The sequence below is a fragment of the Schistocerca piceifrons genome, chromosome 11, assembly GCF_021461385.2.
Source record: "Schistocerca piceifrons isolate TAMUIC-IGC-003096 chromosome 11, iqSchPice1.1, whole genome shotgun sequence".
Taxonomy (NCBI): Eukaryota; Metazoa; Arthropoda; class Insecta; order Orthoptera; family Acrididae; genus Schistocerca; species Schistocerca piceifrons.
In genome coordinates this window covers 11,659,470-11,680,048 of record NC_060148.1, presented here as the reverse complement: position 1 = coordinate 11,680,048, position 20,579 = coordinate 11,659,470, and the positions used below count along the sequence as shown (strand labels likewise).

At 42.9% G+C, this 20,579-nt stretch overlaps 1 protein-coding gene across 1 annotated transcript in view; it reads right to left on the bottom strand.

Moving 5' to 3' along the window:
• The window catches only part of LOC124720215, a 364,115-nt gene that overhangs the window by 198,441 nt on the left and 145,095 nt on the right, over positions 1–20,579 (bottom strand). Inside the window, exons 3-9 of the mRNA XM_047245536.1 lie at positions 20,077–20,184; positions 15,714–16,075; positions 12,608–13,148; positions 11,114–11,417; positions 9,966–10,170; positions 7,626–7,924; positions 6,117–6,648 (exon numbers count right to left, since the gene is read on the bottom strand). Coding sequence (XP_047101492.1) covers positions 6,117–6,648; positions 7,626–7,924; positions 9,966–10,170; positions 11,114–11,417; positions 12,608–13,148; positions 15,714–16,075; positions 20,077–20,184 — 2,351 coding nt within the window. The remainder of the gene's footprint in view (positions 1–6,116; positions 6,649–7,625; positions 7,925–9,965; positions 10,171–11,113; positions 11,418–12,607; positions 13,149–15,713; positions 16,076–20,076; positions 20,185–20,579) is intronic.

Here is a 20,579-nt window from a genome sequence, read left to right as displayed (position 1 = left end):
TCCTCGGGACCTGTACGCAACATTCTCTTACACCACCGTACCCGGCGGTGACACCTTCGCGCGGGCCGGGCCGGGTCGGATCGTGTCAGCACCTCCCTGTAACGCTACAGCAATATTCGCCTCGAGGAGTTTCTCTCTGTGCAACTCACTACACGCGTTTGTGCTTGCTCGGGAAACAGATAGGTATCGGGGAGTCCTCTTTGAGCAAAACCCAGTTCCTCATTTTTCTCTGTACACATTTTGGTGACGTTACAGCACTGTCAGCAGGCTTTCGTTTATTCTACCGTAAAACACAAGTAAATGTAGGCAAAATGTAGATTGGTAGTTGATACTGCAGTCATCAGATTCAGAAAACTGTCTCAACAAAAGCGTACACAATATCAGTACAGTCTGCTGTCACTGTTACAGACTGTTTTGCACGACACTGCTCGGGTAATCTGTCAACGGCAAGTGATAAGGACTGTTTACATTACTACTCATATTGAGAATTGCAAAATTAGGCCTAAATGAAAACTACTAACATTTTCTCCCTTTGTTATGCTTCTTTACTATTATTTGATTGCTAGTACTTCTGCCACACAGCTACATTAATTAATCTGATTGGGTTAGTGTTAAAAAACTAACATAAGTACATCTATTTTGATGCATTACGCAAAACGTCAATTTGAGAGTGGCTTCGCAGTAAAAATCACAGTAATGAAAGCAAAATAAGGAATTTTTTCCATTGCACATCAACTAGTGTAGCAATGTTGTAATTCATGTGTGTTAACTATATTTTATGGTGCGCATTCTGATGTTCTGCTGATCTGTTGAGTCCATTTTATGCACAACATTCTGAATATTGACCCAGCTGCTTCCTCCCAAAGCCGGAAGCTGCGTCGTGTGTATTTGCTGCCCGGACTCTCACCAAACTGTGAAGTAATGTCATAGTCGCACAATTATTTATTCCCGTGTTGTTCTCCCGGGGATGGCAATGCCCCATTTTTCAGGGCACACTGATACTCTGCCGAATGCACATTTTCTCGACGTTTTCCAGTTCCGGTAGATGTGACCACTGGCGAAATCTTAATAAACTGAGTGCCAGACCCTGAGCCTCGTTTAAATTGTAGTCTCTGTCCTGAGAAAACGAGTAAGCACATCTTAACTATAGGTTTTTCATGTCTGTTCTAAATTTTTGCAAATCTCTAAAAATGTACCTCCCCACACATAAAATGAAACTTTAAATTCATCTTTAATTTGAATATTTTTGAAATAACATATAGTAATTATTGCTTTAATTGAAAAGTAGATACATTCTTTGCACCAACACATCATCTTAGCACAAACATGAAAAACATAAGTAAACATAATTAACATAGCAATCTTTAGTTTGACAGAAGCAGCAACAGATAAACAGCAGTAATTACGCGAAGACTTCAGCAAATAAGTTTCCACACCATCACACACTAAGACCACTGCCCAAGAGTGGCACATTGCCAGAAGAGAGTGCACATTCCGCACCACAGTTCTACTGTGGTAGGTGCATCACAATGTGCGACTGTAATGGTGCGGTGATTCGGAATGTACTCCAATGTATGTGAGCAAAATATTTGAACTGTGCACAAGATTGACTGTGAAATTCTGGTGGTATTTGAACCATATGCAATGTTGCATCCAACAGTAGTGAAACAGTGTCAACAATTTGACCGAGGAACACAGATGTGGGGTGACACTGACTGGGAAATCCAGATCTCCTAACATTCAGTTTCCATACTTTCAGCAATCTGCAATAATGTCTGGGCAGAAATAGATTTTCGAACGACGGGGACATTCACACGGCAGTTCTCAAACGGCTGTAAGACTGCGGAGCAGGTTTCTATCGTCGAGAAACTGAACGTTTAGTACAACATTCTGTCCACTGTTTACAAAGACTTGGTGACTAAGTTGAAAAATAACATCACGTATCTGTGTCAGTCTGAGGTGCAGTGCAGCATCTGATAAAAGTACTTGACCTGCCATAATAAAGTGCAATTTTCTGTTTGACGCCCATTCTTTACGTCAATGTTTTGAAATCTTCCTTTCCTCACAGATTCTGCAGACAAGCTCCTAATTTTCAACATATTTATATAATATCACATCTCAAATGTTTCAATTCTGTCCTCCTCCCATATACTCACAGTTCTCAATTTACTTCTGAAGAATTACATGAATGGTGTGTAAAAGTATGGCAATTTTTAAAAAGGTCCCCATGTACTGTACAAGACAATCAGCAATGTGAACAGTAAAATGTGATGTTAAGATTTCTGAGTGGGAGTGCAAGCCAGTAAGACTTCCAGCTCTTGCCTGGGACAGTAGTAGTGGTTCGAAACAGCATCTAATGATCCAGACATACGGCTTTCCTAAGTTGCTCAAACTGAATGCCAGGACAGCCCCCTTTAGAAAGGACACAGGTGATTTTCTTTCCCATACTTCCTTAATGTGGGCTCGTGTCCCACTTTCAGTTATTGGCCTCGTCGTCAATGCGACAAACTACAGTTATCAAATCCTTTCCTTTTCCTTCTTCAAAAAAGGTGTCCATGATCCCTATCTACATACATTTTCATACAACATTAGTTACGTTTAACAGAGAAATTAAGACAAATCCCAGAATAATGATATACTATTGCCAACACATTTACAGCTCTGTTTTGCTCCAGATCGATTCCTTGAAATACAGCTACAGAGAGAGAGAGAGAGAGAGAGAGAGAGAGAGAGAGAGAGAGAGAGAGAGAGAGAGAGAGTGTGTGTGTGTGTGTGTGTGTGTGAAAATGAGAGAGAGAGAGAGAGAGAGAGAGAGAGAGAGTATTGTTTTCTATGTCTGATGAGGACTCAGTCCAATAGCTGAATGATATCTAGCAGTTGTTTTCATTGTATAAGTATCTGCCGTTAGACACCTCCACGTGGTGAGTAGCATCTAACCTTTCATACTGTTGTTATTCTGTCCATGATTTCCCACTGTTTGATTATACTATAAGGAAGAATCAGAAATAAACAAAATGTTCTTCCCAATCACAATTTATACAGAGAAGATTGTGATGACAGACATACAGATAATGTCGTCTCCTGTGCCTGCACACTAAAGACAGTCTGTTCCCTCACTCACTCCCTAGCTGGAGGGGATGTTTGCAGCATATCTCCAAGAACATGCTATTGACCTGTAAAATGGAGGTTGTTCTTACATATCACTCCCTCATGACATAAAACTGGGAGGGACTGTTATTAACTTCAAAAATAAAGACAATGCCTACGTTTTGCCCGCTTCCTTCCGGCTCGAGAGTAAAAAAACGTACCGACTGTTGTGAAAATAATTATTGCACGAATATTATCTACAAACATCACATACGTGATGGTATTACAAATTTTCAGAGGCAAAACCAGCAAATTTCAATAAATGTGTACTGCCTATAGAAAGCAGAGTCAGAGAGTAGATAAAAGCATATAGTCATCAGTCTACTTCACTTAATACCTTTCAAAAACTGTGCTATTTGTGGCAGTTCGTTGCTCACCTCTGACAGTTCCGAACAAGATTACCGCCGGATGAGAAACGCATCTCACACTGTATCCCTTCAGTTGTCCGCACATCGTGAGGCACTACACTCTCGGGCACAGAGTCTGGTGGGACATCACAGAAACACCTGCCATATGGAAATCATGTTTAAAGTCTAAGGGAAGCAGAACACCACTCATGCCACTGACACTTATCACTGTTATCATTGCTCCAGAAATGGTTTCATTTCTGAAATCTTGATGCTACACACCATTCTATGTTGAAACATTAGCTTACACTCCTCTGCAGAGTGAAAATAAAAAGAAATGGCTGTAATTTCAGAATGTGTTGTTATCCCGCCATAGCATTTATATGACACGTGGCAACACTAAAGAGAAAGATTCGTTTGAACCTGTGCTCTGAATGAAAATGTTAAAGATCCACAGCACTCGTGCCGGATCCCCACAGCACAGGTCAGCTACGGCCACAGCACTACACTCACGTGACGCGAAGAGTGTACGATCGAGACAAATCTTATTAGAAAAACTGCAGGAGGGAGACAAGCGACAGAAGTACAGCGTGATTATAGATGTTTAACCAGATTGTCAGTTCCGGTATACACCCTAAATGAAATCGGCAACTTGGCTGAAAACTCAGATCCACACAATTAATCGATCACACTGAGAAAACCTGAGATTTCCTTCTAAGAGGTCACCTTTAGGACATGTCTACGTGAAGAAAGTAAATGGAAAAATTTCTAGGTGCCAAATTTCACTTTTGTCAGGAGAATGAAAAACAATGTATCCCTGTTGTGTACAAAGGGCGTTCAAACAGTTTTGCACAGTTGTCTCTAATTTTTTTTTTATTTTTTGCAGGAGGAGAATGAAATTTTATGTCAACATACTTGGAACATTTAGCTGTAAGTTGGCATATAAAAGTATGTTCTTTTATTGACAAGTGAGCCATAACGAACCGTGAAGTAGATGTCAGGTTACGACAATGGTCGGTGACGGAGTTCCTCTTCGAGACCGGTGATGACACCCACATCGATTCACAGGAAGTTGCTCCCTGTTTATGGGGAGGACACAGTGGATCGCAGTAGTATCTGGCAGTGGTTGCAGAGGTTTCAAGAAGGTGATTTCTCTCTACTGGACAATCAATGGTGTGGTAGACTGTCGACGGCAGTGAGTGATGTGAATAAGGAGACCGCCGGTCAAATAATCCAAAATGACAGATGTGTGATAACACGACAGCTTGCTGAAATGACTCATTTGTCATTGGGTAGTGTGGTATCACTGGTACAGTCACTAGGGTACAGAAAAATCTGTGCACGTCGGGTGCCTAGATAATTGACGAGAGAAATGAAAAATGATGAGGAAGAACGTGTGTGAGGGTCTCACAAAGACCTTTACTGAAGAGTGGAAAAAGTGTTTTGACGGCATCATTACCCAGAATGAAACAACTGAGAGCAAAACCCAACCCGTGGAGTGGCACAACCCGGATTCCCCTCGTAAGAAGGAACCGACACTTTCACAAACGGCAGGCTGAAAGGTGATGACCTCCTTCTTCTGGGATCAGTGTGGCGTCATTTTCATTGACATTTTGGAACCTGGCTCCACAATTACCTGGGACCGTTACTGTTTGTCACCGGACAAGCTACGACGCGCCATCGAGACCCACAGACCACAGCTTCAGGGTCAGCTTATCAGACTACACCGTGACAATGCCAAAACCCCACACAGCCCTTTTACGATGCAAGAGAAAATCAGGAAAATGGGTTGGAAAATTGTTCCTCATCCTCCCTACAGTCCAGACTCGGCTCTGTCCGATTTTTACCTTTTTGGTCGTCTGAAAGCCCACCTGCGCAGTAAAACATTTGATAGTAAGAAAGACCTTATTTCCTCTGTCAAGCGATGGTGTAAAAGTCAATCCCCAGAATTTTACCAAATTGCATTTAAATCACAGAAAGAATGTCGGGCCAGATGTGTCACAGCTCATGGAAGCTACATTGAGTAAGCTCAATGTATGTTCCAAGTATGTTCACAAAAAACTTTCAACCTCTTCCTGCAAAAAATAAAAAATTAGAGACAACTGTGAAAAACTTTTTGAACGCCCCCTGTACAGCTGATTTCAATCCAAAAAATTAAGAAGGTATTCCGATACCGTGGAATTATGCTGCTCACTGCATCACCACAGAAAATGAGACAAACTACACAATAAATAGTTTATTAAGAATGTTCTAAGTGAAAACAAGGACTTTTTGTTACAAGTGCCTTTAACACCGAGGCACTGTGTTCTAGTTGTGGCAATACAAGTACAGCGATATAGCAATAAATTTTTAACCACACGAACCGTACGTAACAAAAACTGTTTCTCATATCTTTAAATTTTGGAGCTTCAGAGGGAACCGCTGCTCAACAACACAAAGACTGTACTCCACCTTCTGACACACGTTCGAAACACTTTCTCCACAATTCCACAATCGACACGCGACAAGAGTACCGAGAGCGCGACGGCACCAAAAACACATTTTGTAGCTGTAGCAACTTCCCTTCAGTTCGTTACACACTCCGAGCGGCCAGAGGGAAAGTAGAGTCCGAGTGGAACTCACCTTGGCAGCAGCCCTGGCCTCCGCTCGGAACGAGCGCGGCCTCCTGCCGTGCTTCTCGACGCCGTGTGCCTCCAACTCGTCTCGCGTCGGGAAGCGCGTGGCGCAGGGTGCGCACACGTGGTAGCGGTCCGCGTGCCGCCTCCGGTAGTGCCTCACCAGTGCCGCCAGCTCCTTGAAGACGGTGCCGCCCCCGGCGCAGTACGGGCACTGGTGGGGGCGCGGCTGCCGGGGACGGGCCTCCTTCTTTGCGGCCGGGGCGGCAGTCCCGTCTGGGACCTCCGCCGCGCCCCCGGGTTTCGCCTCGCCCGCGGCGACTTCTTTACCCGCGGGAACTTCTTTACTCGTCGCGACTTCCTTTCCCGCGACGGGTTCTTTACCTGCGGCGGCACCTTTACTCGCGACAGCTCCTTTACTCGCGTTCGCTTCGGACGCGGCGGGCGTAGCTGCCGCCGACAGCTTCTGGCGGACGGCGTTCTCGCGGGCGATGTGCACCCTCCTCTGGTGGCGCCGGCACAGCGGCCCCGTTACGAACCTGGAGGCAGAACACGTCTGTTATTTATCTCATCCGTTAAGGACACCGAATCTGCAAATCGACCGAGACAAACGCATTGACGACTGTCTCGATCCCTACAGGTACTTGCTAACACACACTGCTTTTCGAAAACAAAGTGGTGATACGGCATATTCCACAATATTAACTACTAGCTAGTTGCCGAATGTGATTTTTTTAATTTAAAAGCTGAGAACACATTCTGATATTGTATATGAACAACGATGATAATTTAGCAATGTACCAACAAATCTCCAATTCTTTGAATAATTGGTCTCCTAAGTATAAAATGTCATACCTCCTGAACTACGTGTCGCACAGTGATAAAATTTTGCAGGTACATTCAGTAGTATACGTGCACATGGTCCACAAAATATGTTGTGAACAAAGTTTGTAGTAATGAAGTAATAAAGTAAAATGTCATGTTGAAGTTTTACTGCAGGAACAGTATTATGTTTATTTACATTTTTTGCATTTATCATTTTGTGGATGGTGTCACCAAATAAGATTTTCCAAACTGCTTGAAATTACACGTAAAGTTTTTTGGCATCACTAAGTGCTCTCAATTTCTAATACTGGAAGACTGTGGTCGCGGTAACACACGTCCTGTGATTTACACTGCCTCGAGACATACGCACAGTTTCTAACTGTAATGCCCAACTTATTGTGATAAACTTATAAAAACAGATTATACCTCTAAATGAGTAGATCATGAAGCATTTTAAAGTTTTAAATTAATTCAGTAATTATACAAAATACTGAAAATCAAATTTATGTTGGCTGTTAGAATGCAACATGGAACTAGGACCACGAACCAGGTTAGCCATTTATTAGTAAAGACAGTTCATTCGAGGTAACCCGATACCGTATTTTTAATTGAAAAGTGCCTTCTATAAATTCTGAATTATTTTATGCAACCATATTGCAGCCAGAACTACTGGGAAAGGTGTGCCACTAACCTCTTATCACAATAGAGACACAGAAATCTGGGTACGATCTCCACTTTGGGTTGAACCGCGACTTCCACACCACTGGGGACTGTCGCCGCACTCGACAGGTCTCCCTGCGCTTCCGCACCTGTGCACGCTCCGTTCGTATCCGGCTTGGGGTTCGTTCCCTTCCCTGCGTCTGTCGGTGGTGCAGCAGTCGGCTGTGGGTGGTCGAGCAGGTGCGGCCGCAAGCCGGTCAGTCTGTCGTCGAACCAGTCTCCACACGTGTGGCAGCGGTACATCCCGGGGCACTCCACACTGCCCGGGGCCTGCAACAGGTTCACACATCCTAACATTTACCGTTCAATAGCTGGTGAAACTTCACTATTTCAACAAATTTCACTGTCCACATTGAAAGCTGTCTTAAATAACTGGCCAGTTTTCCTGATATTTCTCTTGTCCAATTTTATATCTGAGAGAAAAAGGAATGAAATTTTCTATAGCGGCGGGATTTTACAGACTGGCCTTTTCAGATTTTCTTCATACTGAAGAATAGCAAAATCAGAGCTCGGACATTCATTTACTAAAACACTATTCTTCTTCAGAAAAACGAAAATTACAAGCATCTGAGCACTGTAAAGTACGAAACAATTGTAGCTACTTAGTAAGTTTGTCAGTAGATCAACACACAGTGTAATCAGACGATTACCGTTAGTCCCTGGTTCGAATCTCTCTAGTAGTAATAACTTTTCCTTGTTTTATTTAACTTCCATATTTGTTAACAAATGGGAATGTTAATTTACAAATACTGAATCATAATTTAAAAAAAAAAGGGAGAGAGAGAGAGAGAGAGAGAGAGAGAGAGAGAGAGAGAGGTCACTGGTCATACAAAAACAAATTAAGGCCAATATTAAACTACTATATTTCTTTGACAAAGGAATATAATCAAATATACGTCAAATTTCTTTGATAAAGATAAGAGAGTGCCCACAGCTGTCATTCTCTCAGAACTCCACCCCCCCTCCCCTTTCCCCGACCACCACACACACACACACACACACACACACACACACACACACACACACACACACAATAAAACAGGTACAAACCTTAAAATACTGTAGAACAGAATGTGCCCTTTGCTATGCACTTCAAATAGTATACATACGGATCGAAGGATGTCACACATTTGTTCAGAAAGGTGGAAGTGTGACAAACAGCCAAAAAATTCCAACAGCAGATGATACAAGAAGTGCACAGTACATTTGGAAGCTTTACTGTCAAAATTTTACTAGAAGTTGAAAAACAAAATTACTGGAAAAATGTGCAGTTTTTATTAAAATAGCAATGAACTTTGAGCCCTGCATGCTCATCTTCAGGTGCTCATCACTATTATGATGTAATTGCTTGTGTGAAACAGATGTTAAACGCCAAAAGATAGGACTTTGATGCTAAAAACGCATTATGTAAAAAAAGAAAAACCACCTAGTTTTTAATGAATGCAGACAATTTTTGTTTCAGAACACTGACTTGGTATCAGCCGTCCTATAGAATGTAACACAGAGATTCTGACCTGTACTTCCAGGTGTTGGAACAGTGGATAGTAAGGAAGCAGCTGAGATTGAATTAGCAAGTGACCTTACAAATAAAGATGGGAGGTTTTTGCTTCAGTTATGCCAAAAATCCCACTCTCCCTGGTCAGACAACAGAGGGACAGAGTTCAGACTACTTGCTCACCCACTGGTAATTAATTTCACTACCAATGACTTCCTACATAGGTCGTCTTTGCGGTGATGCTAGTGTTTGTTTTGTTTGTTTGTCTGAGGGTTTAAATTTCCCTTCTCGCACTCGTATCTCAAAAATGACGGGGTGTTCACACGTCAAAATACTGGTAGCTGTCGAAGATGTCAACTAGCTACATTCCCGTAAGTTGTTTGAACATTTTATATGCTAGGAAAAACTCGAGTGATACTGGAGCACCACTCGTTACACAACAGCTACACAGAATACAGATGTGGATATAGAATTATATCTGAAGTATTTTGCATATTGTTTTGAAAATACCACTTTTCAGTAGGGCGAGGAGAGGGCAGGAGTTTGAAGAAAACTAACAGTGCTACAAGCTACAGAATCACTGACACAGGTGGGAATTCGGCAGCAACATCTTCGATACAAATACGTTTACGAGATAGGGCAGATTTCCACAACAGAGTGCTGTGCTACTCGAGAAGGGATATAAGAAAGGGACTGTGCAAAGCCTACAGTGGGGGAAATATACTGGGATTCACTTTTAAGTAATTTCGGAATCCGGCACGCAATAGCAGCAGTAACAGAAAAAGCCGTTCGCACACACACTTTTCCGGCACTGACCTTGGCGTAGGAGAGCGGTGCCCCGGCCTTGGAAGGGTTGGCGATGCCGCAGTTCGCGACGTCGCGCTCCGACAGGTAGCAGACGCTGACATGGCAGCGCAGGTAGTGGCGCTTCAGGCTGAACGAGCGCTTGTACACCGTCGAACACACCTCGCACAGGAATCCCTTCGGTGTGCGGTGCGTCGGCTCCATGCGGAACTGGAACCTGCATACACCACAAACAGCTCCAGCACTGACGTGGTCCACTCCGTATTAGATAATTAGTGTTAGAGGATATCTCGCACCAGACAGCCTCCCCATTTTACCCCCTAACAAATACAGCTCCGAGATGTAAAACACTTAAAAGAAACCACTTTGTCACACAGTAGAATGCACATCACGAATGCCCAAATGCCTTCCTCTGCCGAGACTACGAGTGCCTCGAGTGGAGACACAAAATGAGACGATTTCTGTCTGATACCCCTACAAAAAGACCCATGGTCATCTTCTGCTGTCCTTCCAAGTTCCCCAGTCCTCCTTCCTGTTTTCCTGTCCCTCTACCCCTGTGCCCAACTCATCCAATACAGTGCCCACCCAAACGTGCACCAGCCGCCAAACTGAAGTCCTGGCACTGTGTGTCAAGCCAACACAATTTGGGAGCACAAAGGAGAGAGAGAGAATGTGTGTGTGTGTGTGTGTGTGTGTGTGTGTGTGTGTGTGTGTGTGTGTGTGTGTGTGTGTGTGTGTGTGAGCGCGCACGCAGGGGCGCGCACGCAGGTGCACACACACTCCAGCTTGTCAAGAAAACATTAGAAACTATAGAAATATTAGTATAAAGATGTCACGAAAACATCTTGGACTGAAAGAAAATTACTAAAAAAGGCTAACAGAAATTGAAGAGAAAAGAACATTGATAACTTGGTACAGGGAACTAAAACTAAATCAACTGCACCCCTAGTTCAACACAAAAGCTTCAGAAAAAACATCTTGGGAAGAAATATCATTGGGCAGAAATCAGGTGGCAGGCCCAGAACATCCACATTAAAAGTGCTATCAGTGGAATTAATTAACTAAAACCCACACTGTACTTTTCTCATTGTTTCAATTTAACAAAAGCCCACACAACTTCAGAAGTGCTGCACAGCAAACGAAAAGCAGCTCTGGCTTACTTTTTCAGCTCCGACTTGTCTGTGTCTGCTGCCTGCACCACCGCAGCCGCGTCAAACTGCGGCACCTTCTCGAGTGGCACACTGCAGCGCAGGCTGTCCCCCTCCTTGCGGACGTCCATTTCGCTGTCACCCCGGTCACCCGTCTCGCCGCTCTCCGCAGTCAGTGTACTTTCCTCGCCGGCAGAGGTCGGCGCCGCCGTCTCCACCGGGCTGTCGCGCGGGGACCGCTCCACTTCCTCGCGGGGCCTCGGCGACCGCGATGCCGCGTTCTCTCCCTCGGGAACGGCGTCGGGAACTTCCGCACCTGCCGTAAGTCGCAGTACGGTCAGAAAATGGTGTGTCGTCGCAAATAAAAAATGCGTTAGGTGAACGGTTGCAACTCCAAAGGAATAGTTCTTACAAATGTTCGAAAAGAAAGTTTTCGATGTCTACAACGAATGTCACTCTGCGCATTTGGAATCTCTGCCCCTGTGATCACAATTATTTTCATTTATCTATTGTAGTTGTATACACATTAGAAAATACTGACTTAACAGTTAAACAATTAAAGACAAAATAACCTACTTGTGTTGGCTGTGCAACAGAGTCAAAAATAAAATAATGCAGATGGAGACTAAATGTAAGAAAGTTCCATAAAAAGAATAAATGAAATTCGAGCAAAATGAATAATAGCAGTACCGATTGCAATAACATGGCAAAAACATAATGTGATGAAAAGGAAGAAATTAAATTCAAGTAAATACATAAAAATGATTAACATCTCATGGCAAAGTTCCAAATGGAAGAAGAATGAAGGAAGAAACAATGAAAGCAAATAAACAGGCAAAAGATTAGAAATAACAAAATTATATTTGAACTGATTAAATGAATAAAAATAATGACAGTTGCTTCATTATAGAGGAAAAAATAATTCAATCATTGCTTGGCACCCAACAGCACATAATCACACAACCTTCATCACACCAGCCAAATAACTTAACTGCTGAACTACAGTGACATTTTACAAATTAGCAATAGTTTCAAGACTCTTGGTTATCTAGGGGGTTACAATAAATTCATTTTTGTCAATTACTTCTAAACAATGGCCCACTTGAGTGAATGGCTACAGGGTGTGATTCTCGAGGCCTTCACTTACACCACTGTATGCAGGCAGCACAGAAACCTCGCCTCGCACACATCACCCCCCCCCCTCCCCCTGTCTGTGAATTGCGACCGAGGGATAAGGATATTAATTAATTAAAAATAAATAAAAAAGGGGGGAGGAGGTTCTCGGTGCAAATGCCACTGTTCAGGATCAATACGATGTTGAACAAATGTTAACACTTTACATAATATCTAATCGACACTAGGCTTACAAGGACCACTGGTAATTGTGCAGCGTTCCTATCGCGTCTAAGCAGCCCGTGCCTCACGAGAGAGTTTTACTAATAACTAAGAAAAGCCTTTATAATACTAGCCTACTGGTAGCCACTAAAACTGAACAGTCTGGCATACCTGTGGAATCCTCTTCAGCCACGCCTCGCACAACCTCCTCGGCATTATTCTGTGCCACTCCCTCCTCGGTCTCAGTCTTAGTTTCTTGCTGCCGATCTTCCTTCTCGGACGGGATTACACTGGCAGGCTCTTCCTCAGGTACTGCACTTGCACCCTCAGCACCAGCTGCCAATGACGGTGAGAGGGGCACCGGGTCCTCTGCTTCTGCCTCCGCCGGTCCCTCCTCCGCCGCTGCCGCTGCCTCCGCCTCCACTGGTCCCGCCTCCGCCTCCGCAGGTCCCTCCTCTGCCTCCGCAGGTCCCTCCTCTGCCTCCGCAGGTCCCTCCTCTGCCTCCGCAGGTCCCTCCTCCGGTTCCGACGGTTGCTCTTCCGGTTCCGTCGGCTGCTCTTCCGGTTCCGCTGGCCGATCTTCCGGATCCGTTGTCCTATCTTCCGGTTCCGTTGGTCGCTCCTCTGTCTCTGCGAGTTCCTCCACCTCCATTGCCGTGTCGTCTCGTCTCGGTGACTGGTGCGAGCTCTGACCACTGGTGGACTGTCTCACCTGCTCAGAAAAATGTACCGTTACAAGTTATGCCGACAGAAACCTCGTTTTCTATAAACGACTTTAGGAAATGGGGAATTGTTAGGAACACTGCAGTTGTACCGTATTTCTGCATACAGAGTAGTCTATCAGTTCTCTGAGCAGCAAAATAACAGAGAATGGCTGAAGCAGAGGGGATATAAAATTCAGACTCGCAATAGGTATAAAATAAGAAAATGTGAAATTTGTTAATACCGAACATATTTTTACGGCGTGTAGCCTCGAAAAAGAAATAAAACGTGTACGATCGACAGTTCTGACAAAAAGAGAATAAATGCCTTCAACACGTGGTGCTGCAGAAGAATCCCTCAGGTTAAGAGCGTAGACCGGATAACTGACGAGGACGTACCAAATAGAGATTGGAGGAAAAAATAAATTTGTAATTCGACTCGATTAAAAGAAGAAGTCAGTCGACAGGACACATCCCGAGCCCAATGATTCGTCCACTCTTATATTTCATTAGACTTTCTAATATAAGAATGATTTTGTGAATGTAATTACTTTTGCTGTAAAAATGAACGTTGCAGATTCTTGCCGTCTGTGGCTCGGATATAGCAAGAATTGTGAAATTTATTTATTCTATGTTGTGAAACAGTTTTGTTGCTTTAGATAATTTATCATCACACCTGTGTGGTTTTCCTTTCAGCTACAGTTGTGGTTCGTAATTTGGTACGTTAAATAACAGAAACATTGCATTTGCAGATTCGGATGAAAGTATAGTGAACAAAACCCTGCTTTGTTGGGTAGATATACAATGTCTTTCTGCAAAACTTCAGGACTTCTGGTATTTAATACCAATTTTTTATTATTCAAGGAAAATGACATTCAGTAAATGTCTGTAGATCACAAAAGAATCATAAATAAACTGTCCTGTGAAGTACCGTTTCGTACCTCGCAGGATCCTTAGGAAACTAAATAATGAAAATGTGATGTCATTTTACAGTTATTGTCAATTTTCGTGGCACTACAGACAGTCCCTACTATAAAAGTGACGTTACAAAACGATATAAACATTAGAATTCGTACTCAGTCAGTATCTTATTCAGAAGTGTTGCTTGCTGCCTGGGTTGCTTCTATCTCTGTGGGCAACAAAAAGAAGACAGTGTCACAACTGTAATTTTAGACTGTATTATGTCCTTTCCCTTAGTAAACTGTATGCTCTTTTTGTAAGTACTGTACCCAAGTTCTGCCAGACAGTGACCACCACGTCAAACCTAACTGCAGAGTATTAAAACAACAATTTTAGGCAGGTCGATGCGGTATTTTTCGACAAACTGTCTTCCGTGCAAGCTGTGTCAAACAATTTTAAGAATCATTTTGCTATTGATTTATTTTTAAGTAATGGTGAAACAGCCCTTACTTTTCTAAAACTTCTCAAACTACTACAAACAAAAGTAGGTTTCTCACGGTTTCTCTGACAGCCTGTCGGCCACACACCGCTCTGTTGCCAGCCTGTGCAAGTGTGTAGATCCTCCGAGCAGCAGGCGGATCTGTGGAGGAAGGCGCACACTCGGCCCCATGTTGCTGTGGCACCCTTACTGAGATACCCCTGCCATCGGGTACAGGGGGCCAACCATGGGGGTGCATACTGCTCACTTCATTACTTTCTCTCTCTCTCTCTCTCTCTCTCGATTCCCACAGCAGACAGATGAGTTGTATCTGTACTGCAGCTGTATTACAGGAAACAGAACTACTACTGGAAACAAAAAATGGCTCTGAGCACTATGGGACTTAACATCTATGGTCATCAGTCCCCTAGGACTTGGAACTACTTAAACGTGACTAACCTAAGGCCATCACACAACACCCAGTCATCACGAGGCAGAGAAAACCCCTGACCCCACCGGGAATCGAACCCGGGAACGGGAAGCGAGAACGCTACCGCACGACCACGAGCTGCGGACTACTGGAAACAGAACTGCATAGAACAGCTGAGGCAAGAATGAGGTAAATAGTGCAGAAGCACCACCCAAAGCAGTCTGCAGCCGGTGCTAGTCACACAATTGCATTTGCCACACTAAGCAGAGAACAACAAGCAAATACAGCTGTAGCAATTACACGTTCTCCCAACTATCAGTTGTGGATGATCCAGATTGTGGATTATCAGTGCACAGTAAGGTGATTTCTGACAAAAAAAGAAACGTAGTGACTGACTTCAACCTGAATCTAAATAAACCTAAATAAATCTACGCATCGTGCTACGCATCATGCTACACTGACTGATCACAGGCGGCACAGCCCCGAGAGAATGTATTTTTAATCTCTAGCTAAACCGTAATACTATATCGAGTCTTGTACGTATGTGAATGTTAACAAGCTGCAAATTTGTTTCACGTACTGTGGTCCTTCTATTGTGCTTTCCTTAGTACACTGCATTACATTATTGTGGAGGTTTGATAATGGCACATATGCCGAGTTTGGAACAGCACAACAAAAACATAGTCAAAAGTGAAAAACAATGTCATTTAAGAGAAAGACAGACACTTTCTAAGAAGATTAAAGACAAAGACAGCCTCCCTCACTCACAATGTCGTACAGAATGCCCGTGACGACGTCACGCCCCACGCCCAGCTCCGGAGCTTCCGCGTCAGTCTCGACGTCCGGTTCCGACTCAGATTCCGCGTCCGGGGCCGGGGGTGACGGGGAAGCTCCCGCCACGTCGTTTAGGATATCGGGCAGCACCAGGCCAGCAACGCACTGCGGCCTCGTCACACGAGCCCCCGTCGCGTAGTAGATGGAGGCGGGAAGGCGCCCGCCATAGCAGAACGGCACTGTGGCGTCGCGCGCCGGCCGGGGGCTAGCCGGCACCACCTGGTCCGCATCATCCGGTGGGGCCGTCCGTGGTGCCGGCCGGAACGGTGGCCGCAGCAGTAGGTCGTCTGCGTCACCTGCAAGAGGGCGACCGTTTCCCATACATACCCGTACGGGACAGAGTGACTGGACCACAGGTTTCCAGTACCCCCCACCCTGAGAGTACCGAGCCCTTAAGGGGACCACACTGTGGTTCAGGTCGAAAAAAATCTATTTTCATCATATTTCGATAGATTAAGATTTTATTAAAGTACTCTGAAAAGGATTTTGCTGAAAAAAATTTTTTTTGAGCATTTAAAGAGCATTTTCCTACCACGAGTGTTTATGTGCCACGCTCACTTTTCTGCCACCCACTTTTCTGCATATATTTTAGATCGTTATATCCCCCCCGCCCACCCCCCCCTTTTTTTTTTTTTTTTTTTAATACTCCCGAGTGTGTTGGCTATCCTTGGAATGCAACAGTCTGTATTCTTTTGTTTCTGCTGTTTGTAAACAACACGCATTCAAACACGCAGTTAGTTTTGTTCAAGTATGATTGCAAGTAGTTGTTATACTTAAGTTTGCAGTCCTTGTTTTGTTGTGTTTATTGAAGATGACAAAAGGTAAAGGCATTTTCAAGAAATGACAATTTAGAGGAAACAAGTTTAGAAAGCTTTCCGTACAAGAGGTTATGTCACCTGGTAATGATGTTTCTAATTGTAATTTTTCAACAAGTGCACCATAAAAGAAGCTCTCACCATTTCAAGAGAGTTACAACAAATTTACTGTAAGTTACAAGGGGTGCAGTAACATTATTATAAATTTGAGAATATTATCAGATGTAATTTCTAAATCTGTACAATGTAGACAGTGTGATGAGTCACAGAGTGTGAAAAATTGTGAGAGTGCCAGTAGGAGAAAAGGCCTAGCAATTGCTTTGGATTTAATTTGCACTAAATTCTCAGCTGTGATTTCATTTATGAGTTCTTCAAAACCAGATGCAAGTGGACCTTATGAAATCAATACTAGATTAGCTTATGCCTTACGATCCATTGGCAAGGGCATGGCTGTAGGGAGAACATTTTGTTCAGTGATGAGCTTACATCAACCACCAGATAAATTTGAAAAACTGACTGCAATCTTAGAGAAAGCTATATGTGAGGTCAGTGAGGAAAGCATGAAACTGGCTGCTAGGGAAGCATTGGAAGAAAATGATTGATGTTCGGATATTGCAGTTGTACTTGATGGACGTTGGCATAAAATAGGACACACTACTCTGAATGGAGTAGTGACTGGCACGAGTGTAGACACTGGTAAAGTGTTAGACGTGGAGATGTCTAAATATTGCAAATGTTGTAAAGTCAATGAACATAAAGAACACAACTGTGTGGATAATTTCAGAGGAACAAGTGGTGGTATGGAAGTTCATGGTGTACAACAAATATCGCTCCGTAGAAACAAGTGGTGTACGGTACATCAAATATTTGGGCTATGGTGACAGTAAGGCATACAACAATGTGTTGAACTACAAGCCATATGAAGACGCCATTATTAGCAAAATAGAATGTGCAGGCCATGTTGAAAAACGTTTGGGAACGAGGCTGAGAAAACTGTTGATATGAGAGGGAAAAAATTAGAAGATGGAAAATTGTTGACCGGACAGGGTCGGTTAACTAAAACTGAAATAGAAAACTTGCAGGTGTACTATGGGCAGGCAATTAGGAGGAATAAAGAAAATCTGGAGGCAATGAAGAGAGATGTCTGGGCCATATTCTTCTATAAGTCCTCTACTGATCATAAGCCATGTCATGGATTGTGTCCATCAGGAGAAAATTCGTGGTGCAAATACAATAGGGCTCAGGCAACTGGAGAATCTTATTCTCACCAGCATTCTTTTCCTGCTGCTGTTATTACAGCAATTAAACCTATTTTCGGGGACTTGGCTCATCCTGACCTTCCAAGTGCTCTTGCCCGTGAAACGCAAAGGTCCCGAGTTCGAGTCTCGGTCCGGCACACAGTTTTAATCTGCCAGGAAGTTAAATATTTTTTGTTAATAAGTTTAAAAAAGTATTTCTTAAAAACTATAAAATGGATAAAGTAGATTTTAGTGCAGTTTATTAGCATCATGTAACATACAGTAAAAATATTAAGTTCCTGCACCAAATAGTTTTTTCATAAATGGGTCAAATACTTGCCTAAATTAACATGGGTTACATACCGGTAGGCAGGGTATGGTCCCCTTAAAAGTTTCTCAGGAAAAACAATACGAGACCAGACAGTTCCTTTGCATATTCAGCAAAGTTAGAATGGTACACAGAAGTGGGAGTTAAAACAACTGTTAAAGGAGTGACATAACATAGGGGTTCAGTGGAAGGCAGCCGAAGACAACTGGGGATTTTTACTTCTAGTCTCTAAGATCCTTTCCAACAGTTGACACTGCGGCAAGAGCTGTCAATACTTACTGTTCATTATTAACTGAGGCTGATGACCCAAGGAGGCGCTCTGTACATCTACTGGTGTGGTCGTCTTCTGTCCGGAGGTGCTTCAATGGAGCTCTGCACAATACCCAATCCTATCCAAGGTTCTTCACCACCAAATAAATACTATTATCTACATCCACTTGAGCCTACTTGCTGTATTTATCCTTTTGTCTCCCTATATAATTTTTATTCCCACCCTTCCAACCACGCTTCTCTACATTACAAGACTGACAATGCCTTGACACTTCAGAATGTGTCCCATCAACCGATCCCTTATTTTAGTCAAGTTGTGCCATAAATTTCTTTTCTCCAGATTGTGATTCACTGCCTCCTTATTTGGTATGTGGTCTACCCATTACATTTTCAACATTCTTTTGTAGCACCCTATTTCAAAAGCTTCTCTTACTTTACTGTCTGAACTGATTACTGTCCAAACACCACTTCCATACTCAGAAAAGACTTCTTAACACTTAAATATATATAAAATGTTAACAAAATCCTCTTTCACAAGTGCTTTCTTGGCTATTGTCACTCTGAATTTTATAGGCTCTTTACTTCGGCCATGATTAGTTGGCTATGCTATAGTAATACGCAAATATTGTTGAATCACTGTTAACTAAAACAACTGTTATTTGAACTCAAATACTGAAGTCAGAACAGAGAAGATGAACTGTTACTGACAGTCTGGAGAACACAATGGTCTAGGATAAGTCAATGGCTATTGCTTATACATTATCTTCGCAACATATTCCCAACAGAAATGTGTAGCACAATGACCAAAGCTAAGGGCATAAAATTTAATTGCATTATATTTGTCATGTCTCTAAGTACACTTAATATTACCGTGATTAGAAAAGTTGCATTTTTAAATCTCTAACGCTCCTGATACTGTTTGGACTTTACACAAATATCTCATGGGATGTGACGATCTACAACAGTTTACAACATAGTTCACTAGTTTAGATGCATTTCTAATACAAGTTACCAATTTATGTTTTTATGCACAGTTGAACACAAAAAGTAATGTAACAGATGATGACCAGTAAGTGGAGAGAAAATGTATGTGGTAATGACTGACTATGAACTCACCAGATGGTGCATTGTTAACCACAACTTCCCACCCCACGCTACTGATCAGCCCACAGAGTTCGTATGGCACAAAGAATGCAGAATAGTCATTATTCCAGTAACATATTTTATCAAGGAGGGAGACTGTAACAAATATATTAAAATATAATTTATCTAGACTGAATATTTCAGTGATCATCTAAATTTTGACCACTTTGAAACATCCCAGAAAATTAAAAGTATGCAAGAGACAAGGTTTCAAACATAGCACCTTGCTTTACACAGGCAATGCTCTAATCAACTCTGTTCACAAATCACAACACATCCTGATGCCCTAACATTTCAATGGCAAGGGAGATACTGACAGAAGTGAGCACCTGAGTTCAGATCGCAAAGCTCGCTCAAGGGAGAGAGTACAGCTACAATGTACTGGTTGAGTAAGTACCATAAAGATAACACTGACTGACACGTATAGAGACTGGGCAAAGATGGAATAAGACTCCTCAACAAAGAGCTGTTGTACTGAAGAGGAAGTGATACTGGACACTTACTTTGTGATAAGTCGTTGTCCAAGCAATGGGCCCCACGGAGAGAATCTGCCGCTCTGAACGACAAGTTTGGGACACCTTCGGGGGCCGCAAAAGGTTGTCTGAAGATATCTGCAACATACGAGAGCAAAATATGCAGTTTTGCTTTACCTGACCTGTCATCATTTTACGACTGAAACATTTTAGTTTTACATCGGTAAAACCGTGACTCTTGAAGAATTGAACTACCACATATAAAACAGCTTCAAATATCTGATTACTTTTACAAATGAGTTAATTTGTTAAATATTTGACATTAACCATGTGCTCTGAGCAGCCAGAACATAATGACCGCCGACCTACTACACGTATAATCTTATCCAGGTGATAGCAGCGTCACCAGGCAAGAAATAACTGCTAGTCAGACACGTGCACAGTGCACGTAATGTCAATGAGTGTGCTGTCCGCATGTTGAATAGGGAAGGCTTGCAATCTACATGAGTTTGGCCGAGGGCAGATTGTGACGG